At 30.0% G+C, this 20089-nt stretch overlaps 1 protein-coding gene across 8 annotated transcripts in view; it reads left to right on the top strand.

Moving 5' to 3' along the window:
- LOC111427000 (Cytoplasmic linker protein 190) overlaps nucleotides 1-20089 on the top strand; it is a 47849-nt gene that overhangs the window by 20325 nt on the left and 7435 nt on the right. The window contains exons 3-13 of one of the 8 annotated variants that reach the window (XM_023061932.2): nucleotides 13369-13428; nucleotides 13721-13795; nucleotides 15601-15687; nucleotides 15871-16023; nucleotides 16178-16387; nucleotides 16441-16636; nucleotides 16691-16925; nucleotides 17890-17943; nucleotides 19126-19266; nucleotides 19322-19486; nucleotides 20038-20058. In XM_023061932.2, coding sequence (XP_022917700.2) covers nucleotides 13369-13428; nucleotides 13721-13795; nucleotides 15601-15687; nucleotides 15871-16023; nucleotides 16178-16387; nucleotides 16441-16636; nucleotides 16691-16925; nucleotides 17890-17943; nucleotides 19126-19266; nucleotides 19322-19486; nucleotides 20038-20058 — 1397 coding nt within the window. Of the gene's footprint in view, nucleotides 1-328; nucleotides 573-13368; nucleotides 13429-13720; nucleotides 13796-15600; nucleotides 15688-15870; nucleotides 16024-16177; nucleotides 16388-16440; nucleotides 16637-16690; nucleotides 16926-17889; nucleotides 17944-19125; nucleotides 19267-19321; nucleotides 19487-20037; nucleotides 20059-20089 lie in introns of those variants that run through there. The other 7 variants (XM_023061935.2, XM_023061938.2, XM_023061937.2 and 4 more) reach the window with 7 other exon arrangements.

Genomic DNA, 20089 nt, shown 5'->3' on the forward strand with positions numbered 1-20089 from the left:
TGAATTGAGTATTTTCAATCACACAATTTTGTAAGAATTCATAAATAAGTTTTCAAAGTTTTTTAAAAAATCTTTAAATGAACTTTAAGTTGAGTATAGGTGTATTTTATTGTAAATTGTATATAAATTTATTGAGTTACACAATTTTATTATATTTTTGAAAAATGTTCTTCCCACAATAATATGTTAACAACGATTGACGTCACCTATTAAGTTTAATCGAGAACAACAAGTCTCCAATGTAAATTGGTTCGCGCTTGCAATAGTCATTTTGCAAATTAAGTCCTGGAGTCTCTCTCGTCACCGACTTGTCTGTCCCACCAATACATTTTCAACCATTACAACAACAGCAGTAGCTTGACTCTACACCTTTCTTGCTTGCATTTCCCATCAAGTCAGCCACTAAGACGCTCTCTTATCCATTTAACTGTTCTCTGTGTTGTTCAATTGCATGTTGTGTTTCATTTTTTATTTATTTTGTTAACAAAAGTAATTTCGTAACTTTTTATAATATTAAAAAAATTTGGATTTTAATATTGTAATTTATTTATTTATTATGGATTACAATAAAGGTAAGAATTTGTTTTTTTCATAATTTTTTTATTAAGATTTTATTTTTTTTTTGGTTAATTTACAATTAAACAAAGATTTTAGCGATCTCTTCCAAGTTTATAAACTAAGTTATGATTTATTAAATTGAATTCATTTTTCCTCCCATATTAATTAATGTAATTGCGCATAGTTCGAGATGAATCGATATAAGCCATATTAGGCTACACTAACTAATACGTAATTCAAATATATTCTTTGATCTGATTAATGACGGTTTTTCTCGAAATAACTCTAGATTCCGCAGTGATTAAATAGCGCAATTTATGTTTTTATGCATACATTTGACATTCCCTCGCTGTCTCGACCTATTTTTCGCTATTCATGGCATAATAAACTTAAAGTTTTCTACGACTTATTGTTTATATTTTTTCTATGAGTATTCCCACGCATTTATGCGACCTTGACAATCATTAACGGATAGAGTTTAAGTTATTTGTTGTAGGAAAATTGACTTCCACCTTTTTTTGCTTTGTCGTCGTAGAAATTACTTGAAAAAGCGAGTTAGGTGACGTAAGATATAAATTGATGAGAATTATTACGTAACTGTTTAAAATTTAAAAAACTCCAAGTCATTTACTGTATTCCTTGTTTCTATAAAGTTGTTGAGGACATTCTCTAATCGTATAATAAAATATGACAAGGGTCATTAAAGTGGTTATGTTTAAACATTTATAATTGCGGTTTCGATCGCTTGCCATCTGCGCCATAGAAAGCAGCGACTTGAAAATGAGTATGAATGAAAATTCGTTTTAACCATGAAAAAGCTAATTTACGATTCGGCTGTGGGAACCTTGTATCATTTTAGTTCGCTCGTTCTCATTAATATTTACCAGTTCCATTAATATTAAGTGTAGCGAAGACTTCGAGGAAAAAGGATTCTTGAGAAATTGTCTATTCAGTATGCATCATAGATTTACGATTAAACTTGAATAAACTTGGGTAAACTGTGGTTAAAGTTTACATGCCATGATTAGCAAATTTAGGATTACACAAACTCTAACTGTTTATTTAAATTAAAATAAACTCTTTAAGGTAGCCATTTTCTACTCGATTAATGATTACGTAAATTACGGTTTCATGAAATTGCTATTTAAATTCTTAATTTTAATTATAAATAAATTAAGATTTGATTATAGGAATAAATTACTGATCGGTTACAATTATGCCAATTAAATGGTTGTCAAAGACAATGGATTTAACTTTAGTCATCATCTTAAAACAAAAAATAATTATTCGCAAAACAGGACATACCTAATTGTGTGCAAAGATTCCAACCCGTGTCATCTCCAAGGTGAACAGCGTTAATAAATCAACTGGATTAATTTCCCCTATGATATTAAGATTATTAAGTATACACACATCCTCAAACAATCGGAGGAACGCCTTGTTGATGACGTTATTTCGAATTGTCGCCTAACGAGAACGGCTCTAATCGGTAATAATCACGGTGCATTAAGGTGTAACGCATGCAATTACAGCGATCGATGGTGACCATCCGTGGAAATGATAATTTAATGGTAATGTACACATGCGACAGCGGCGCCTTCGGCAGTGATCTCAAAGAGAAAAATTAATTGACTTGGAAGGTCATACTGGGGGATTGATTGCAAACGTGACCTACGCTACTCAGGTTTCTACTGATGTATTTAAAAATAGTTTTGAAAAGGATATGTTTTTTTATTTAATTATAATAGTAAATATATTTATTAGATTGTAGTTGAAAACACAGTTTTCATTATTTAATAATCATGGAGAAAGTTCATTTTAATATTATAATATTGGTTTTCACTTAATCTAATTAGAATGAGATCAAATTTTTGAAAACGCAACTTCGTATGTGACATTATCACACTGTCAACAAGGAGATAACCACAATCAGGATTGTTTCATTAATATCTTCAATGTGGTAACATGCACCCAGATGTCATTATTGTAATTTGTTATAACAGACCAAATGAATATTATATCGATCCATTCTACTTCTCCCAAACAGAACAAAGTGTCTGTCCGAATGGCTGCAACGACGGTGTATTTAACTATTCTAAACACGTACTCTGGAAAGTTGTGGATGTTAAAATTTCCTAAACATGACACTCATAAAGTTGCCAAATGAAGTCTTCTTTGTCAAAATTCTGTTTAAAATTTTATTACAAAAAGAACAATTTTGACAAAACTTAGTAAATGTTGGATGTCAACTGACATCCTTACAACTGGAAACGTTAAAGTGCATTATAGAAAAGCAATACTGTTATTGTGTACTTAGATGTTCCAAATTAAGTAATGGTATTACTACAAAGTTTAAAATATGTCTTCTACTACTTTCCTCTAAAAAAGCTAACATTACTCGAATACTTTAGCGTCGTTTTTAATGGATCACACAGGTTTTAAAATGGAAATCTTGAACCTGGATTGTAACGGCCCATAAATAAAAACGTTCAATATTACCAAAATCAACTCGGCAAAATTATCTGGCAGCGTCAGAGACTCTAATTCCATGATAAAGGTAATTGTCATTGTAGAGACTATAACGATAAATAATGATACATCTACGTCTATAATGATACATAACATCCAAATGACTTTGTATGAGATGTATGCGATTTTCGAGTATACGAGTTTCAGGTGAAAAACCGTGCGAGAGTATCTATAGATTTTACGGGTTGGGTTGGTTATTGGTAATTGGCCTTATAACTACTGCAACTGTCTTAAGTGTGTTTTGGGCTGATTTGTGAGTAAATATCACATTTTCGTCTTTCCACGTTCGTGCGGCTCACATTGCGAATGATCACGACTAGTGATGGAACGGATATCCGGCAACTATCCAGTATCTGGCCGGATTTAAAAAAATGGCCGAATAGGCACAACAATCAGGATTATTTCATTAATATCTTCCATGTGGTAACATGCACTCGTATGTCATGAATCCCGATTTCGGATTTTTTTATTAAATGGAATACAACTTTATTTATATCAGGTTTGTCATTAGCAACCTCATTGTAACAGAGATTTAATATGATTTAATTTAATTTTATATGATATATAAAATCTCTTATTGCAGTTTCGTCTAGTTTTCTTCTCTTCGCTTATAATTCATCATCACATTCATTACTAACAGAACTGTCGTTGTTATCACTTTCGATTATTAATTAAAGTATCCTCTTTTTAATGCAATAAGCCGTTTTGAAATATCGCTTTTAGTTTTTGAGAAATAAATTTTTGAAATGATCGACAATTTTTTCGAATTTTGCAATTTTCGCCGATTAAGTTTTAAAAATTGGTATAAAATCTAGTTAAAATCTAAAAGTATTTCCAATGAACAAACCCGTTTTGAAAGATAATTTTTAGTTTTTGAGAAAACAATGTTTGAAGTTTTTATAAAATTTTCAATGTTGCAATTTTCATCGATAACTTTCAAAATTCGCTATAAAATTCATTTCTTGAAGGATCCTTGTGGAAATATCGCCAATTATTAATTAATTAAAAGTATATCCTCTTTTTAGAGTTGCTTCGTTAGTTAAATCAGCATCAAAAAAGTTCGCTTTGTATCTTGGATCCAAATAGGTTGACATATCTTATCAGCTTTCTTATTAATTTCATTTTTATTCAGATATTAATACAATAATGTGGCAATGTAGGGTATCACTTCAGAAATGCACCAGAAATTATAACCATAATGGCCGGATAGATATGCCGGATAACCGGATATCCGGCCGAGGGGGTTGCCGAATATCCGGTATCCGGCTCTTCGCAAAATCGCTAATCACGACCAATTTTGCTTTTCCATCTCAACTATTGTTTTCTTTTCTTTTTGCATATTGCCAAACTGATAGAGTATTTATTTAGTTTTTTAAACTATGGGTTACATAAGTTTAAACTTAAATAATGTTATGTGACGCATCAAATTATAGACCATTTTCGTGACACTAAACAAATAATTGCTATCTCACATATCTACATATTCAAGATATTGAATTCAGAGTAATTTGGCTTCAGAAAAATCAGGTCTACAATAACTTAAACACTTTCAATTTGACAAATAGATTACAATGAAGCTAAATCACAAGCTCTGAACATCTCATTGCAATCTTGCACGGATTTGGAGCAAATATAGAACTTTTTACTTTTAAAAAATCGATTAAGTGAGGTTTGTGAAATTAATGGCATCTTATTCGATGAAGTAACTAATTGATGTAGGTCAAGACGGTTAAATGATATCACTCACAAAAAGTGAAGCAGAACCTGCCATTAAAAAAGGGAAGTTTAAAATTTATGTACCTCTTCATTATCGTGATTCTAAATTATATAATAACTCTAAATTACAACTTAACTAAATAATTTCTCACAATATCAATTATGTTGCACATCTAATTCAAGCTAATTGGTTATAATAAATTAATTACTAGAGTTTGAAGTGACCTAAAAGTGATCATTACGGCGACGACAACGACGACGACGTGACGTGAGTGTCGTTGAACTGGCAATAATGAGTTTAAAACGTTAAAAAGAAACGAATGATATACTCACATCCGCATTCTTCAACAGCTTACACTAATTAGATACGACGTGGGTGCGTTTAAATAATATCTATATATTATTTTAATACGTTAAAATAGTCGGTAAAAATAAAAGCGGTATGTTTGCGATTGTTCACTTGCAATCGGCTTGTGAAATATGTTGTTTTGAAAAGTTGTAAAATTGGGTAAAAAGCAATAACGCCTCTATAAACACGGTTATGATTTAAGGTGGCGAAGTGAGAAACAGAAATGTTTTGAAAATAACATGAATATCTTTGTGTGAATTTTGATTTAATTGATTTTAAAATAAATATTTGAAAATCTATTCATATCACGTATATAAATTTGTTTGTTTTCTGTAATCTATATGAGGTAATCACTCAAACGTATCTTATTTTCTGTTTAGTAATGATTTCAGTAATAAAATTATACTGCTGTTTGTTGTATGATGCGAAAAAATTTCTCCACCCACATAAGTATATTCAATTCAATTTGCATTCGCAATTACTACGTCACTTAATAACGAATGTACTCCATCGCCCATAGAGTAAATATATATTGCGACATTCGATATCTTGCTTCTTGACACATGTCGCATTAACATAATTGTTTGAGTAATTAAATCAATAAGCAGTAAAAATCACAGTTTAATTATTAATATTTCTTAAAGATAAAGTGTTTCTATTAAAGATAAATTTAGCTTTTTCGATGTATTTGTATACCATTCCTTCACGTCCTGTACAGTTGGTTAAACACATCTCATTACAGGGTTAAACAAATAATATCCTATCAAATTTATCGACGTTCGATAACATATATTTCTAAATATTGAAGTTTTTGGGGACATTCCAGCTATTTAGAAGCGGAAATGTATTTTTAGAAATCGTTTATTCAAGAATAATTGGACATGAAATTAACTATAAACATCCCAATCTTTTTAATGCGTCAAAAATTCTTTTAAATTTCTCACTTAATACTGTTGTACGAATTATTTTATGCGAAACTTTTTTTTTGATTTGTGTGTTTCGGAAACGCTTTTTTTGCGCAGTGAACTTGAATTGTGATCATTATAGAATGTATTTTTGGCTAGACATTACAATACTTAAATATAATATCGGGATAAATCGATTCAAAATATTCTAAATGTTGGTTATTTGCCATTCTCGACATTTCAAAATAAGAACGATTACTGAAAAATTATTAATACCAAAAAATAAAGTAGTGACAACAACGTTTTTTTCATGGTGTAGAAAAAATCTTCAAAGGAGTAACAATATTTACGACAAATCGTCGCGTCTATTAGCTATTTTTAAAAAGTTTATCAAACAAAATTAAAGCTTCTAACACCTCAACACAAACTGTAATGTCTGTAGATAATTACGATGTATTTGGGTAACAGCAAAGAAAGTGTAAATATATTCCCAAAAAAACTTGTTTACAATCGATTTAAATTCTAAATTTGAAGAAATGTAAATCTATAAATTGAATCAAGGTAAAATTGAGGCCTTGCTCGTTACATTTTCGATCGTTTCGTGAAACAGAATAAAAAAATTGTTTTACGTACTACGTTTTGTTGGAATTCATATCAAACCAGAGTATATAAAAGTCTAATAAAAGTGGTTGACGCATAAAAGTTTCGCTCACGAACGACACAACAGTGTAAATAAATAGATTTCAGTGTCAAAACTTGTGAATGAATATATTTGGAACTTGCGCAACTCTTTTTGTAACGTCAAAGTTTGTTTCCGCTTCAAAGATTCACTTTCAAGTTTTAGCAAAACAAGTCTCTACAAAAACATATTTTAAAATTGAACTTCAGGAGATTTTAAAGTCTTTTCGAATTATTGAAATATCGTGATATTTACGGCACATTTTCAAAGTTCACGTTATTATAGAACTCCACCTGTGTTGGCTTCCCACCAGAATAACGTGAAGAAATAGCACCGTAAGCGAAAATTATGTAAAGTGAAACTGGAAAGCGACCATGTTCGCATTTCTAGCGGGCGAAAAATCGCAAAAGGGTAGGCGTTATTTATATCTACGTGCACGTGGGCGTTTAAACGACCCGTCTTTTCAATCGGGTTCGTTTTTCGCAAAACATTGTATTTGTGTCATTTACGGTTTGCGTTTCCTGTGTCTTGAAGAAATTCTTGCTCAAACCCCGCTATTCTCTAACGGTACTTCATGGACGTTTGTTATTTTACAAAGGAAAATAATAAAATATATTTATCTTCCAAAAAAATGAAATGATGAATTTCTATTTTCTTTGTATTTCTCTTCCTAGGCTTATAATTTTTATTAAGTTTTTGTAATATTATGCATAAGACTTTTCATTAACGTACATTTTATGTTTCTTTGAAAATAGAGAAAGTTGATTAACTAAATAATATAAATTAAAAAAATATATATGAAAATGGATGAAGGAATAATGTTGTAGTAAGAGTAAAAAAAGCTTTTGACTGCATTAACTGGAAAATGCTGTCGAGGAAATTATACTCATAAGAAACCTTTACGACAACAATATGGCCACAGTGAGAATAGAGAACCGACACTTTTTGTTCTCCAGACCTCTTTAACATCATAATGAGAAACCTGTGATATGCAGACGATATAACTTTGGTACCTGCATCAGAAGAGAAAATGGTGGTCTTCTAAACCAAGTTGAGACTGAAAGTTATCAATGTGTCCTTCAGATTAATGCAAAGAAAACCAAAATTATGATCGTTAATCGTTCTGATGCCCTACAACTAACGGATAGTCTACACAGATTTTAAATCGTAGACCAGATCATGTACCTAGGGTCATATGTTGATAAGATAGGTTCAAGTGAGAGCGCCACCCAAAGAAGAATAGGACTGGCTAAAAGTGCAATGAGTATACTTTGTACTCATTATACTCTATGATCTGGATAGATTATTACACAAGTAGTTCTGGGATATCTTTTTTGTACTGCCTACAAAATATAGACATATATTACAAAAGTTTTAATTCGCAGCTCAAGGGATTATTGGTGATAATCTAATAGGGTTTAGACATGGCAGGTTCACTATAGATGAGATATTCAGAGTGGTACAAATTTTTAGCTAAAATGTAGAACAAGCTAAGTATTAGTGATAAAGTGATAAAGATGACAACTGATGATGGACCGATGCTTTTAATATATCAAGTGGACTAAAGACTCTTATTTAGTTTGGCATTGGAATATACATTAAATACATTAATTTATTTGTTTTTGTCGAAAAAGTGTAAATGATCATAAAACTCAGACACTAACTTTTTTATGTCTTTTAGAAGTTCTATATTTTCCGTTATTCCAACTTTATCGGCTCAATTTGTTCCACATTGCAATCTAATTGAAATCTTGACGTTGCTTTCACCGTCAGTTTGAATACTTTTGTTCTTAATTTTAATAACAAAAGATTTAACAAATAAGGTTTAAAAAATGATGTTTTCATTTTCATCGAATTATTTTTTTAATAAAGGCGTTGCAATTACGTTTTCATTAAAAAAAATGTAGATATGTACATAAAAAAGAAAATTCAACAACGTTATAAGAAATAACGATTTATCTTCGCAATCGAAGCGTAAACTTTCTTATGTTCTCAGTATGGTATTGTAATCATCTCACCAGATTAAAACAAAAACTCATTATTTCATACTTTATTCTTCATGTAGTGCAAATCACTACGTATAATTAGGTTGTTGAGGTGAATTATTCATGATTATTTATCAGACTGTGTACGTACCTTTGATTACTATTTCAAATAAGAAGTACTTTTAAACTAAATGTATAGAAACAGTTCGAATTTCTTGTATTTCTTTTTATTGAAATAACTGTTCTCGATAAACAACAGCATCCAGTAATGGAAGTTGTTGGCATGAGTCACGTCTTCTTGATTTGGAAGATCATGTCGTTCCTTTAAAGTTATCCCACCGTGACGCAGTAAATCGAACGAACAATCGCGTAATAATGTGAATCTCTGAAAGCATTGTATCCGAAGATATCACGTTCAGGTAACCCTGACATATTTAGTTCACGTTGAAACGTGCTTGTACGCATTTTTTGCTCACTTTTACTATCTTGCGCAGAGTTCTGGAATGGTATATTCGCCCAGTAGTTGGAATAAAAAAAATCATCCTTACTTAGTTCTCGATTCGATTGATTAGATGTGAACTTGTATGTTTTCGCACGGTTGTTAACCAACCAATTAATTAATGGAAATTATAATTTTTTGCTTTCATCCACGTTTTAATTAATGGTTAAACCATTTAATTACTCTCTAATTGTACAAAGAACAAAACGTGATGTATTGTTAAGGAAAATGTCCTTTTAAAACCAACGATTAACTACTTTAGGTATTAAAAGTCTTTGTGGAAGTAAAAAAAGACTTAAATTAATAATTTTTCTGTTACTGATCAAATCTAAACTGTTTAAACGAAAGGTGGCCTTAGAGTATCGCGAAATGTTATTCTAAGTAAATTGGAATTAATTTCGAGGTTTCGTGGAGTAAAATTTTCGTCGAGAGTATATGTTTATTTTGTTTGTGTAAGGAGAGTTAAAGAACCTGGGTCATTAATTTACAAGGAATGCTATGAAAGAAAGGTATGTTTAAAGTAGCTGTTGAGATTATTGGCTTTATTTTCGTTGATGATTTTGTTTAGACTCAAACTGAAATTGATAAATTACTATATTTATAAGACATCCTTGAATCGATTTAATCCTGTCTCACAGATAGTAGACGTATTTCAGGTTTCGATTTTGGAATTACAGTAAAACTTCGATATAATGGATCTCGTTAGAACGGACAAAATATTTTAAGTTATAAATATTAATATTAACGCTCATAGATAGAATCCAAAATCGGGCTATTCCTCTAATTGCTTTATTTCATGTTCATGGATAAACACGTGGTATTCCCCGAGTTGTCTCTAGTTCCGAATGTTTCTAATTCTAGTGTTAGTTCTAGTTTTAATTGTTATTCAGCGCTAAATTGTTGTATATTTTTATTGAACTAAAACTATAACTACTACACATAAAATACTAGAAATTCAATTATGATTATAAAAATTTCTTTGTAAATCAAGCATCATTGTATAATTTATAAAAAATTTCATTACTCATTCTATAATTACATAACGAACATTATGAGGATATTCTATAAATGAAAACCTCATCATATCTATATTTATCCGTATTTATTGTTTACAATTGTTTTCCCCCGCATTTTTGATCGTTTGAAAGAAGCAGTATATAAAAACCAATAGGAGGCGTGATGTGGGTTTTCTGTAAACCGAAACTTTTGAAATGCAAAATTTTCCAAACATTATTGCGTAATATTTGATTCAACAATGTCAAGTTCAAGTGTTATTGATTTATTTTCAATATTAATGGCATCACCTCGAACGATCATTGCATAAGATATCAACAAAGCAATTAATTAAGTTTGTATGAACCAATGATGTGGGTCATACTATATTTAGTGAAGTTTTAAAAATTTTAAATTATATCATTTTTAACTTCACTCCTTATTATTCTAATAAAATAATGAAGTAAAAGTCAAACTTATAAATTCCTATCTTGATATTAAATTTATACTTGACCTTTATTAAATGTATAAAGTATAAAGCACACCTTAACATTGAGCTATACATAACCCCTTTCATTATTAACTATGTTTTGAAGCAACGATATTAATTAATTAATCCCGGTGATCACGTAATATATCAGATTTATTTTAAGTTGTTTTCCCATGCAAATTTGACGTAAGAACTGCATTATTCGTTGTTAACTGGCATCAATATTAACGTCCTCTATACATACATATAGTATAGCAAGACGCCCACGTTTGTATATGCTTAATTAGAATTTGCACCCAAACTATTTTTGGGGTCCAACGAAACTGCAGGTTGACGCAGATTTTGTGATTTCAACTTTTCGGTTTGCTAAAATTGTAATTAATTAGTTCACAAAAATTAGAACTTAAAATATCTAACAAAAAATTTATTTTACCTGCATTAATATTCTCAAAAAAACTTCATTTTTAAGTTATATCGTTGTTATTATGTGGTTGTAAAAAACCTGATGATTTAAAATCTCTTGAAAGTTGAATTCGACTTAATTTCTCATTTAATATATCTTTGGCAATTTTTACAACAAATTTAAAATTTTATTTTAATTTTATTTGATTTAAATTTATACTACAAACATTTAAATTGTTCACATTGGGGTAAACTTCCCATCTTTTTAAGAATAGCTTAAATAAAAACAAAAGTTTGGAAATGATCCCAAAACTTGTCATTCTGCGTTATGTATCATTTTTAATACATGCCAACGGTTTCTCGACATTCTTTGTTCCCAAACACCCGACGCGCTCCTACGTTGAAACCGATGTTCATCAATGAACTAAATTTTCAGAAGCGTGGTCGAAAACGTGAAACGGATGGGACATTTTCGCCTACAAATCTGGCTTAAATCCAAACCACACCAATCATTCCATCTAAAAACGTCTGATACACGAGATTTTCTCTTTTTGTTAAAAAATCGTTTTCATATATGTTTCAAAAAAAATTGTTTCGGCCAACTTAAAATTTCTTAAGGTTTAAGATTTCATAAGTGGCAAAGAATGTTAATCGGCGAAGAAACATTTCAGGAAGTCCTCTAATGCCCGGTTCTATTTACGTGTTTGAAGTTTTGAAACGGGGTTTGACCTGCATTCGTCGAAGTTTTGGGAAGTTTTAAGTTGTTATTTATATTTATAGTCGGTTTGTAGCGCTTAAAAACTGATTTGTTGCGTCGAGACTGTTCGGATATATTACCTTTTTTATTATTTCCTGGCGCCAAAAGTTTTATACCCAATATAATAACGTATTTTTTCGGAATTAACCTATAAAAGAGAAGCTATAATAAGATAATTGTAATAAATCATCATTTTAAGTCTCGGCAATAATATCTTTACCATTCTTCTTATAAACAATACAAAATTTTTCTAGATATGATTTTACTCCCAAATTATTATGGCGATTTATTCATTCTCTTGAGCTGGGTAAGCTGAAAAATCATTTTAGGCCGAATGAGCAAATATTGTTGGCAACTTTGATAAAAGGCTGTCAATCTTATTTCAATGATCTTAAAGTGTCTGGAGCGAGTGCTTCGTATATCTTGTATTCTTTGAGTCATATTTTTAACTTTTCAGTGGAGACTGTCACCTTCCTTCATTCCATCGATTTTTGATCAAGATTAATGTTATTAGTGCTTTCGAGGACGCTTATTTGGAAGCAATTCGGGGAGCACTTTATGGACAATTTATTTCTCGATCCTTATCAGTTCGAATTTTGTAAACATAAATGTCGTTAGACTGGATTAATTTATTACATTGCCAAGCATATCTCTCAGATAGCTATCTGGTAAATATCTTATAGAATTTTTCCATGTAATCCATGGAAAAATTTATTTTCATCTTATTTATGTCATAATATTTCATAATAACTTTATTGAATGACGAAGAAATTGATCCTTTAATTAAACTCAACATTTAACAAAATATACTAAATTATACTAAATATAAACAAAATAATAAAAAATTATTTACGTTTCTATTGTACATTTTCTTCATTTTATTTTTTCGATGAAGAGTTATAAAGACACACATTGAGAATTGTCTTAAATTTGGATTTTATGAAGAGCTGAAAACAAATCTTACGTCACATTAGGGTCCTTGGGCGTATTTCAGTTTTGGCACTACCATGATTTTCACGGACAGATACCGTTTCTTACTAACAATATATAACTGAAAGTTAAGTAACAGTTTCACGGGATATATATTACTATAAATAAATTTAAAATTTAAAAATGTAAAAGAATTTTTAGATTTATAAAATACAATAAAATACAGATAAAGTTGCAATTACTCTTCTACTACAATTCATTTTATCTTACTAATCCCTTTAAGTTCATTATGTATTTTTTATTGCGTTATATTTTAAAATTTCGCTTACATCTAAAAGGTCACATGACATCGATAAACATAGAAAAAACGTTGGAATGTCGTTGTTTAACAAAACTCCCACTCATAAAAACTCCATATTCGATGAGTTGATCACTTATAACCGTTTTTTAAGAGTAGGAGGAAGTGATCGCTAGATAATAATAACGAAAATTAAATGGAATTTTTTTATTAATTTGTTGGCTTTGTTTTGGCTTGTTTTGTATTTTGGTGTTTTCTGTTCATTTTTGCTAAATCAGATGGATCAGAGGAATCTCTAAGAAGATTAACCGAAGAATATAGCAGACATAAACTTACAGGTAAGCTAATTATACAGTTTTATTAATCATTTTACTAGGAAAGAATACAACTTTCGCATTACGTTTAAGATAAAACGGTTGATAAAAATTATGTTATCTCTAGTATAAAGTCATTATGTCGCTTTTCGTATCTGTTTTCTGCTGTATATCTTTTGTAAAGCTTGTTTTAAACACAAAATTTGTAAATTAATTTTTTTATGTGCTTTTGACATCCGATTTATTTAAGTTTCGTGTTTTTTCTGTTTTTTTCTTTGCATGTCTTGCTTCTTGCATGATGTACATAAACATGTAGATGTAAAGGAGGAAAACGAGGAAGATATGCCACATACCACAACATCGCCTTCAAGGCGTAATAGATATTCATCACGTAAGTTTTATAAGAAAACTATAAATAGGTTAGATTGCTATTCGGGGTAATTAATTATTTATGTTTTTACTTCAGCATCAAGCAAATTCATATTGTACATTTTGAATTTATTTGTTTTACGAGATTTCATTTTCTGGTAAAATAATAAATAAGGCATTTTGATTCTTTTTTATGGTTTTTATAGCAGTAAAAAATTCTTTGTATAAAAGAGTACAAAACACATAAATAAATTAATATTAACAATAATTTTTCAAAAACACTTTTACTACTGGTTTTAAATAACGATACATTTTTTAACCACAATAATATTATGATCCATAAAACGACAATAATTTTATTTTTTAAACGATATATTTATATATCATATGTATTTTTAATGCAGCTGGTATAAAGTACAATATTCAAAGAAATTTGTTTTTCAAGTTTGTAGTTTTTGATCGAACACCGTTTAATGGTTACAATAAAATTTTTACTGTTTCTTTACCTTTGAAATATTGTTGGAATCAATGATTTCTAAGTAGCTATAATAGTAAAAAATGGTTTTTGTAAGTTTCAAAATCATTTTTACCACGAAATTTGAAATAATAAAAAATTTAATTGTTGCTAAATTCATTGAAGCTTTAATGTTAATTGTAGACTAATACATATTAGATAACGCATGCTACATAAGATCTAAATAACCATACATTTTAAACCTTTTAACCTACATTTAATCTTCATTGGGTCTGATCTTTAATTTAAGCCAGCGATGACCTAGATATCGAACCTAATTCTGCCAATGCTCTAGAATTAGCGCATTCTACATATCACAAACTTTAGCAATATTGTTGTATTAAACACTTTTCAAAAGATTTGCTTGAATGAAATTCACTTATTCATCATAAAAAATTTAAAAAAATGTTAAGGGGGTCATCCTATGTGACTGGTTCAAAAAAAATCCATTTTTTTATATAAATTGCATCCAAATATAGTGTAAAATATATAGGTAAAGTGATTTTCCCATTTTCGGAGCCGTTCGGAAATTACAGTGTTAAACAGACCCGATGTAAGTGTTTTGCTGGGGAGATGGTAAACTTCATAAGGATCCGAGGCTATTCCCTAACGCCACAATAGGGGCACGATGGGGAAGAGAAAGATGAAGTAAAAGATAACTTTAATTCTAAGAAAAAGATAGCTTTAGCAGATTGCAAAACTATTTGGTTTTTTTTCTTTCTGATAAGCAGAACGCCTGCAATGGTGGCCAAAGTATTATGTTTTGAAAATGAGTGGCTAAGTTGCCGTGTACTTTAGCAATGAGCGACCACTTCGGACTGCAAAAGTTGGTCAAAGTATGAATAAATTTGTGGTGTAAAGTTCGCAGTTGTATGTTTATTGGATTCACCAAAAAAATCCCAAAGAAAAGAGCTTTCACACGGAATGACACCCTTATCAAATCATTGCAATAATATCAAAAATTTTTGGTATAAAATCATGGTAAAAGTAATAATAAGAATTGATAATAGTAAAAATGTGATTTTAAGTGATTGATCATCAAGTTTGAAGTCATGAAAAGTGAATTGTTTTTACTAGAATAGTTGCATTTTCAGAAGACACATGAAGCGATGATCATGAAACTGTGATATTTCATTGAACGCAACTTTGTGCGTAATAGATAAAGACAATAAAGTAATCCCTTCAAGTGTCTTCCAAAAATAGTTATGCCTTATATTTATTTTGTGTGTTTTATCACTTTTTGTTTGTTTTTGCACAACCGCCTGCGTTTGCCTTTATACACGTCTGTTTTGTTGTGTGTTTTCACCTCATAGTCGGTAGTGCCGCTTCCTCTTCCATGGACTATCTCTGGGATTTGCACCCTAGAAAGCTGAGTGAAGCCGGTCTCAGCCGTCATTCAGGTACATCAAAATTACACACCAATTCCTTGATTTCCTATACTGGTCCTTGTATTTATTCCTCTGTAGCATATATAATTTGTATCACATTTTTTTTAAATCACCAAGCTCTGCTATAGTAGCCACAGTAAATTTTCTTTTCTTCGCACTCGTGTTTATACGTGCCTTTTTTCTTTGTGGTGATAGATAACAGCACTATCCTTACGGAAGATACCGACAGTTTTATAATTGGGCAAAGAGTGTGGGTTGGAGGTACTAAGCCAGGACATATCGCTTATATTGGAGAAACTCAATTTGCACCTGGAGAATGGGCCGGTATTGCATTAGATCATCCAATTGGTAAGTGGAAGAAGTAATAATTGGATGATGTGTTTCAAACAAAATTGTACAACATATTTTCCTTTCTCTCGAATCATTATTTGACGTTTTGTAAATAAATAAAATAAAACAAATTTAATGAAGTTAAGATATTTTGAACGAAAATTACTTTTAGGCAAAAACGATGGATCAGTTGCTGGAATAAGATATTTCCAATGCGAATCAAAAAAAGGTATTTTCTCCAGACTCACTCGTCTAACAAGATATCCACTTGACGGAGAAGCCGGAGGAGCCGGCGATTATGTTGCTGCTCCACTCAATGGAACTAGAAATTCGATGTCTCCAACAGGAAGTACCAGCCCATTTAAATCTCCACCATCACTAAGTAAACATAAAAAAGTCCTTTTACAAAGTCCTTTTCTTATACCGTATTTCTAGCCACATCAAACACTAGCCTTGCCTCAGCAATGGTCGATTTTAAAATTGGCGATCGCGTTATAATCAAATCCAGTCAAGGATCTAAATTAGGTATTCTCAGATTTATGGGATGCACCGAATTCGCTGGCGGCGAATGGTGCGGTGTTGAACTCGACGAACCCAGAGGCAAAAATGATGGTTCTGTCGGCGGAAAACGGTACACTTTTTATTCCCCAAAGAAGACTTTTTCGATCTAGAAATTTTATTTTAGTTATTTCGAATGCCGACCAAATTTTGGCTTATTCGCTCCAATAAACAAAGTGAGCAAATCACCGTCAAGCCGTAAACCAGGAGGATGCGTAATTCATTCCGGTGCGGGAATTCCACCGTCCGGATTCAGGCGAGCAAATTCTAAAGAATCTATAACATCTAACGTTTCGATAACAAGTGCAGCCTCTGGTGTTAGACGGGTAAGATTGGGCGTAACATCATTAACCGGGCCGCAGGTAGGTTGAGTGTTGAATTGAATTGGTTTTAATAATGGAAAGAAACCAACACCAACCAACCGAAAGCAGTTGATGTTAATTTTTGAATGTTAATTGTTGTGTAAGTAACGTAGAATTGATGATATCGCTTGTGGTTAATTATTTTTATTTTTTTATGGATGATGTTTCTTGGTATTTCTATTTTAAGTTTATTTTTAGTGTGTATGCATGATGTGAGTTTTGTATTTAAAAGTTTTAAAGTAAGTACTAGTTATTTTTTGTTAGCAATTTCTTATTAGCTTGAAAGTATTTTCCGATTATTATAAAGACATGTTAATGTATCTAGAGGTTTTGAAAACATTTTAATAAAAGGCTATAAATCTTATAATATAAATTCGTTCATGGCAGCTCTAAAAATCCAGTCCTTTCTCCAAGTTGACTCACGAGATTATTTCATGTTAGACATGATGATAACATAAAAAAATTAAAAATAAAGCATTTAAAAGAATTATAAGATTTATAGCTTTTCTATTTATTTATTGTTTTTCAAAACACTTCAATTGCACACTTTATATTTATTATAGATTTCTTGGTATTGAATTAGTTATTTTGCATAATCTTACAAAGATGTTTTATAAACATTCCCGAGAATTGATTAGAGAGGTAAATATAAAAGCACACAAATAAAAAAAATAAAGATTTCCAACCACATTTACTACGTTATTTATTAATAAAACACATTCTAATGAAACCTATTAAAACAATACTTCTAACTTGACTTAGCTAAGTTCACCATTAAAAAAAATAATTGCACTCCTAAAATTTTAATAATAAATTATTAAATTATTTTTTGAAATGTTTGTTCTGTTGCACCGTTGGTTTGTGTTGCATTTAATCCTAGCTGCATTAAAATATTCTAATGTTAAATAATTTCGCACTAATGTTTTGAGTTTGTTGTGATTGTTTGGATTTTTTCTCTAAACAGAAAACAAGTCCAAAGTCAACATCAACTCCCATACCAACTAGGACCGCTCTACAGGTAACATATTGAAGAATACTTCGTTTTTGTTGCTACCGTCTGGCCTAATACACTACGAAATTAACCGTTTTTTTTTAATAAATTGAAAACTGTAGATTAAACTTTTAAAATAACTTTTAAAAGAAAAATGAATGAATTGTAGAACTAAATAATAACCCTATAAAAATTGTTTTTTTGTGTTTTTTAAAGATTTATATTTTTGTTAATCTTTTGTAATGCAGTTTTCACGGTATTATTTGGTACACTTTTATTTATGTTCTTAGTTTTTTAGATTTAACATTAATTCTTACTAAAGTATACAAAAAAATTAATAACATAAAATATTAATAAAATAAATTGAATAATGTTCAATTTTATTATTTAATAAAATATTCGCTTGTTTCTTTTCGTTATTATTTATTTTCGTCAGATTGGAATGTAAATAAAGCAAATTCCTTTCCTATTCCTTGAAATAAGAGCTGAAAGCCTTCCATTCATTCCGTTTTAAATTTATCTTTTCGAGTGTATACGATATTTTGCAAGACACTGAATTTATGGGGAATTTTGTAAATAAATATATGGATTAAATGGAGTCTCTGTGTTGTTTTTAAAACATTTTCGCACCAAATTAAAACAATATTATTTCTCATATTTCAAAAATTCTTGGAAATAAATTAAGGGTAGGTATACTTTTATTACAAATTAATTAAAATTTTCGCACAAAATTAGTCTTATCGTTCATTAAAGTCGTTAAAGTGTCATCTAAACAAACAGATTGCGAAATTGCGACTTAAATTAAATCATTAGTAAAGTTATAAATAAATATGATGTAAATAATATTTTTTAAAACAAAATCTTACGTTTAAAACGTTTGAAATGAAATTTCAAATAACGAAAAAAGTAAACTCAATCGAGTTATTTATAGCTTAAAAACCTTCTCCTTTCAACGTTCTTAGGAAACGTTTCTTTCATCCAGCTTACCTTACCTTTTTAATTTAAACATTAACATTCCAATCTGTACGCCCGCCTTCCGTATTTACATTATAAAATCGTAAAAGTTTCAAATTGCAACAACTCGAAATCGTTCGCCAAGTCGTAAAAAACGTTTAATAAAAAGAATTTTTTATTATTCTCGCCGCGTTTTTTTGCCAGACTGTAGCAAAGTATTGATCATTAAATGTAAAAGAATTTCCCTTAATATAGGAAGTATTAAAAGAAAAGCAACAACATATTGAACAACTTCTCAAAGAGAGGGATTTGGAAAGAGCGGAATTGGCGAGGGCCGCAAGTCAAGCTGATGAAATTGACCAAAAGTATACTTCTTTAAAACAAGAATATGATATGGTATATTAATAAAGTAATATAATTTCCAATTTTTAAATATTTTTTTGTTTGTTAGTATCGAGATGAAACCACAAAAAAACTTTTGGAACACTTGAGAATTCTTGATGATTTAAAAAAAGACAAGTCTGAACTCATCGCTAATTTAGATGATGAAAAACGAAAAGTGGAAGATTTACAATTTCGATATGAAGAAGTTGAAATTTCGAAATCAGAACTTGAGGTAAATATTTTAAAATTTATTTTTAATTTTATTTACATAATGCAAATGTCTCAGAAAAACCTACTGAATGTTTTACAGAATTATTATAGAATTTTGATTTACAACACCACTTTGGTAGCATTCAAAATCACCAAGTTCTTTTAAATGTAGCATATCATTTGGACGAGTATAACATACTATTCGGCCACATAAAAATAAAAAGTATTTCTGTCCATGTCTTGAACAGAAATAGCAGAAAAAAATTTATATTTTCAAATTTTACATGTATTTTATATATTTTAGTAAAAGAATTTTCATATTGATGATAATCTTCGAACACATAGGTTTCATTAAATATGTACAGCATCTATATAGAGTTGTTTTCAAAAAGTTGTTTCTTAGTACATTTCTCTGAACCTCAAAAATGATAGATTATTCAATAAAGATAACTTTGAGTAAATTGAATTATTTTTGCGTTCAACATTGCAAAGGTTTTTTAGAGACATTTTAAACATTTCTTTACACTTTATGATTTCTATTGCATTCTTATTTTTATTTTCATTTACTTACAGCAAAAAATATCAGATAAAATAGTAAGTTTAATTTTTTTAATGTGTGATTTGT

Source organism: Onthophagus taurus, chromosome 2 (genome assembly GCF_036711975.1).
Source record: "Onthophagus taurus isolate NC chromosome 2, IU_Otau_3.0, whole genome shotgun sequence".
NCBI classification, from domain to species: Eukaryota; Metazoa; Arthropoda; class Insecta; order Coleoptera; family Scarabaeidae; genus Onthophagus; species Onthophagus taurus.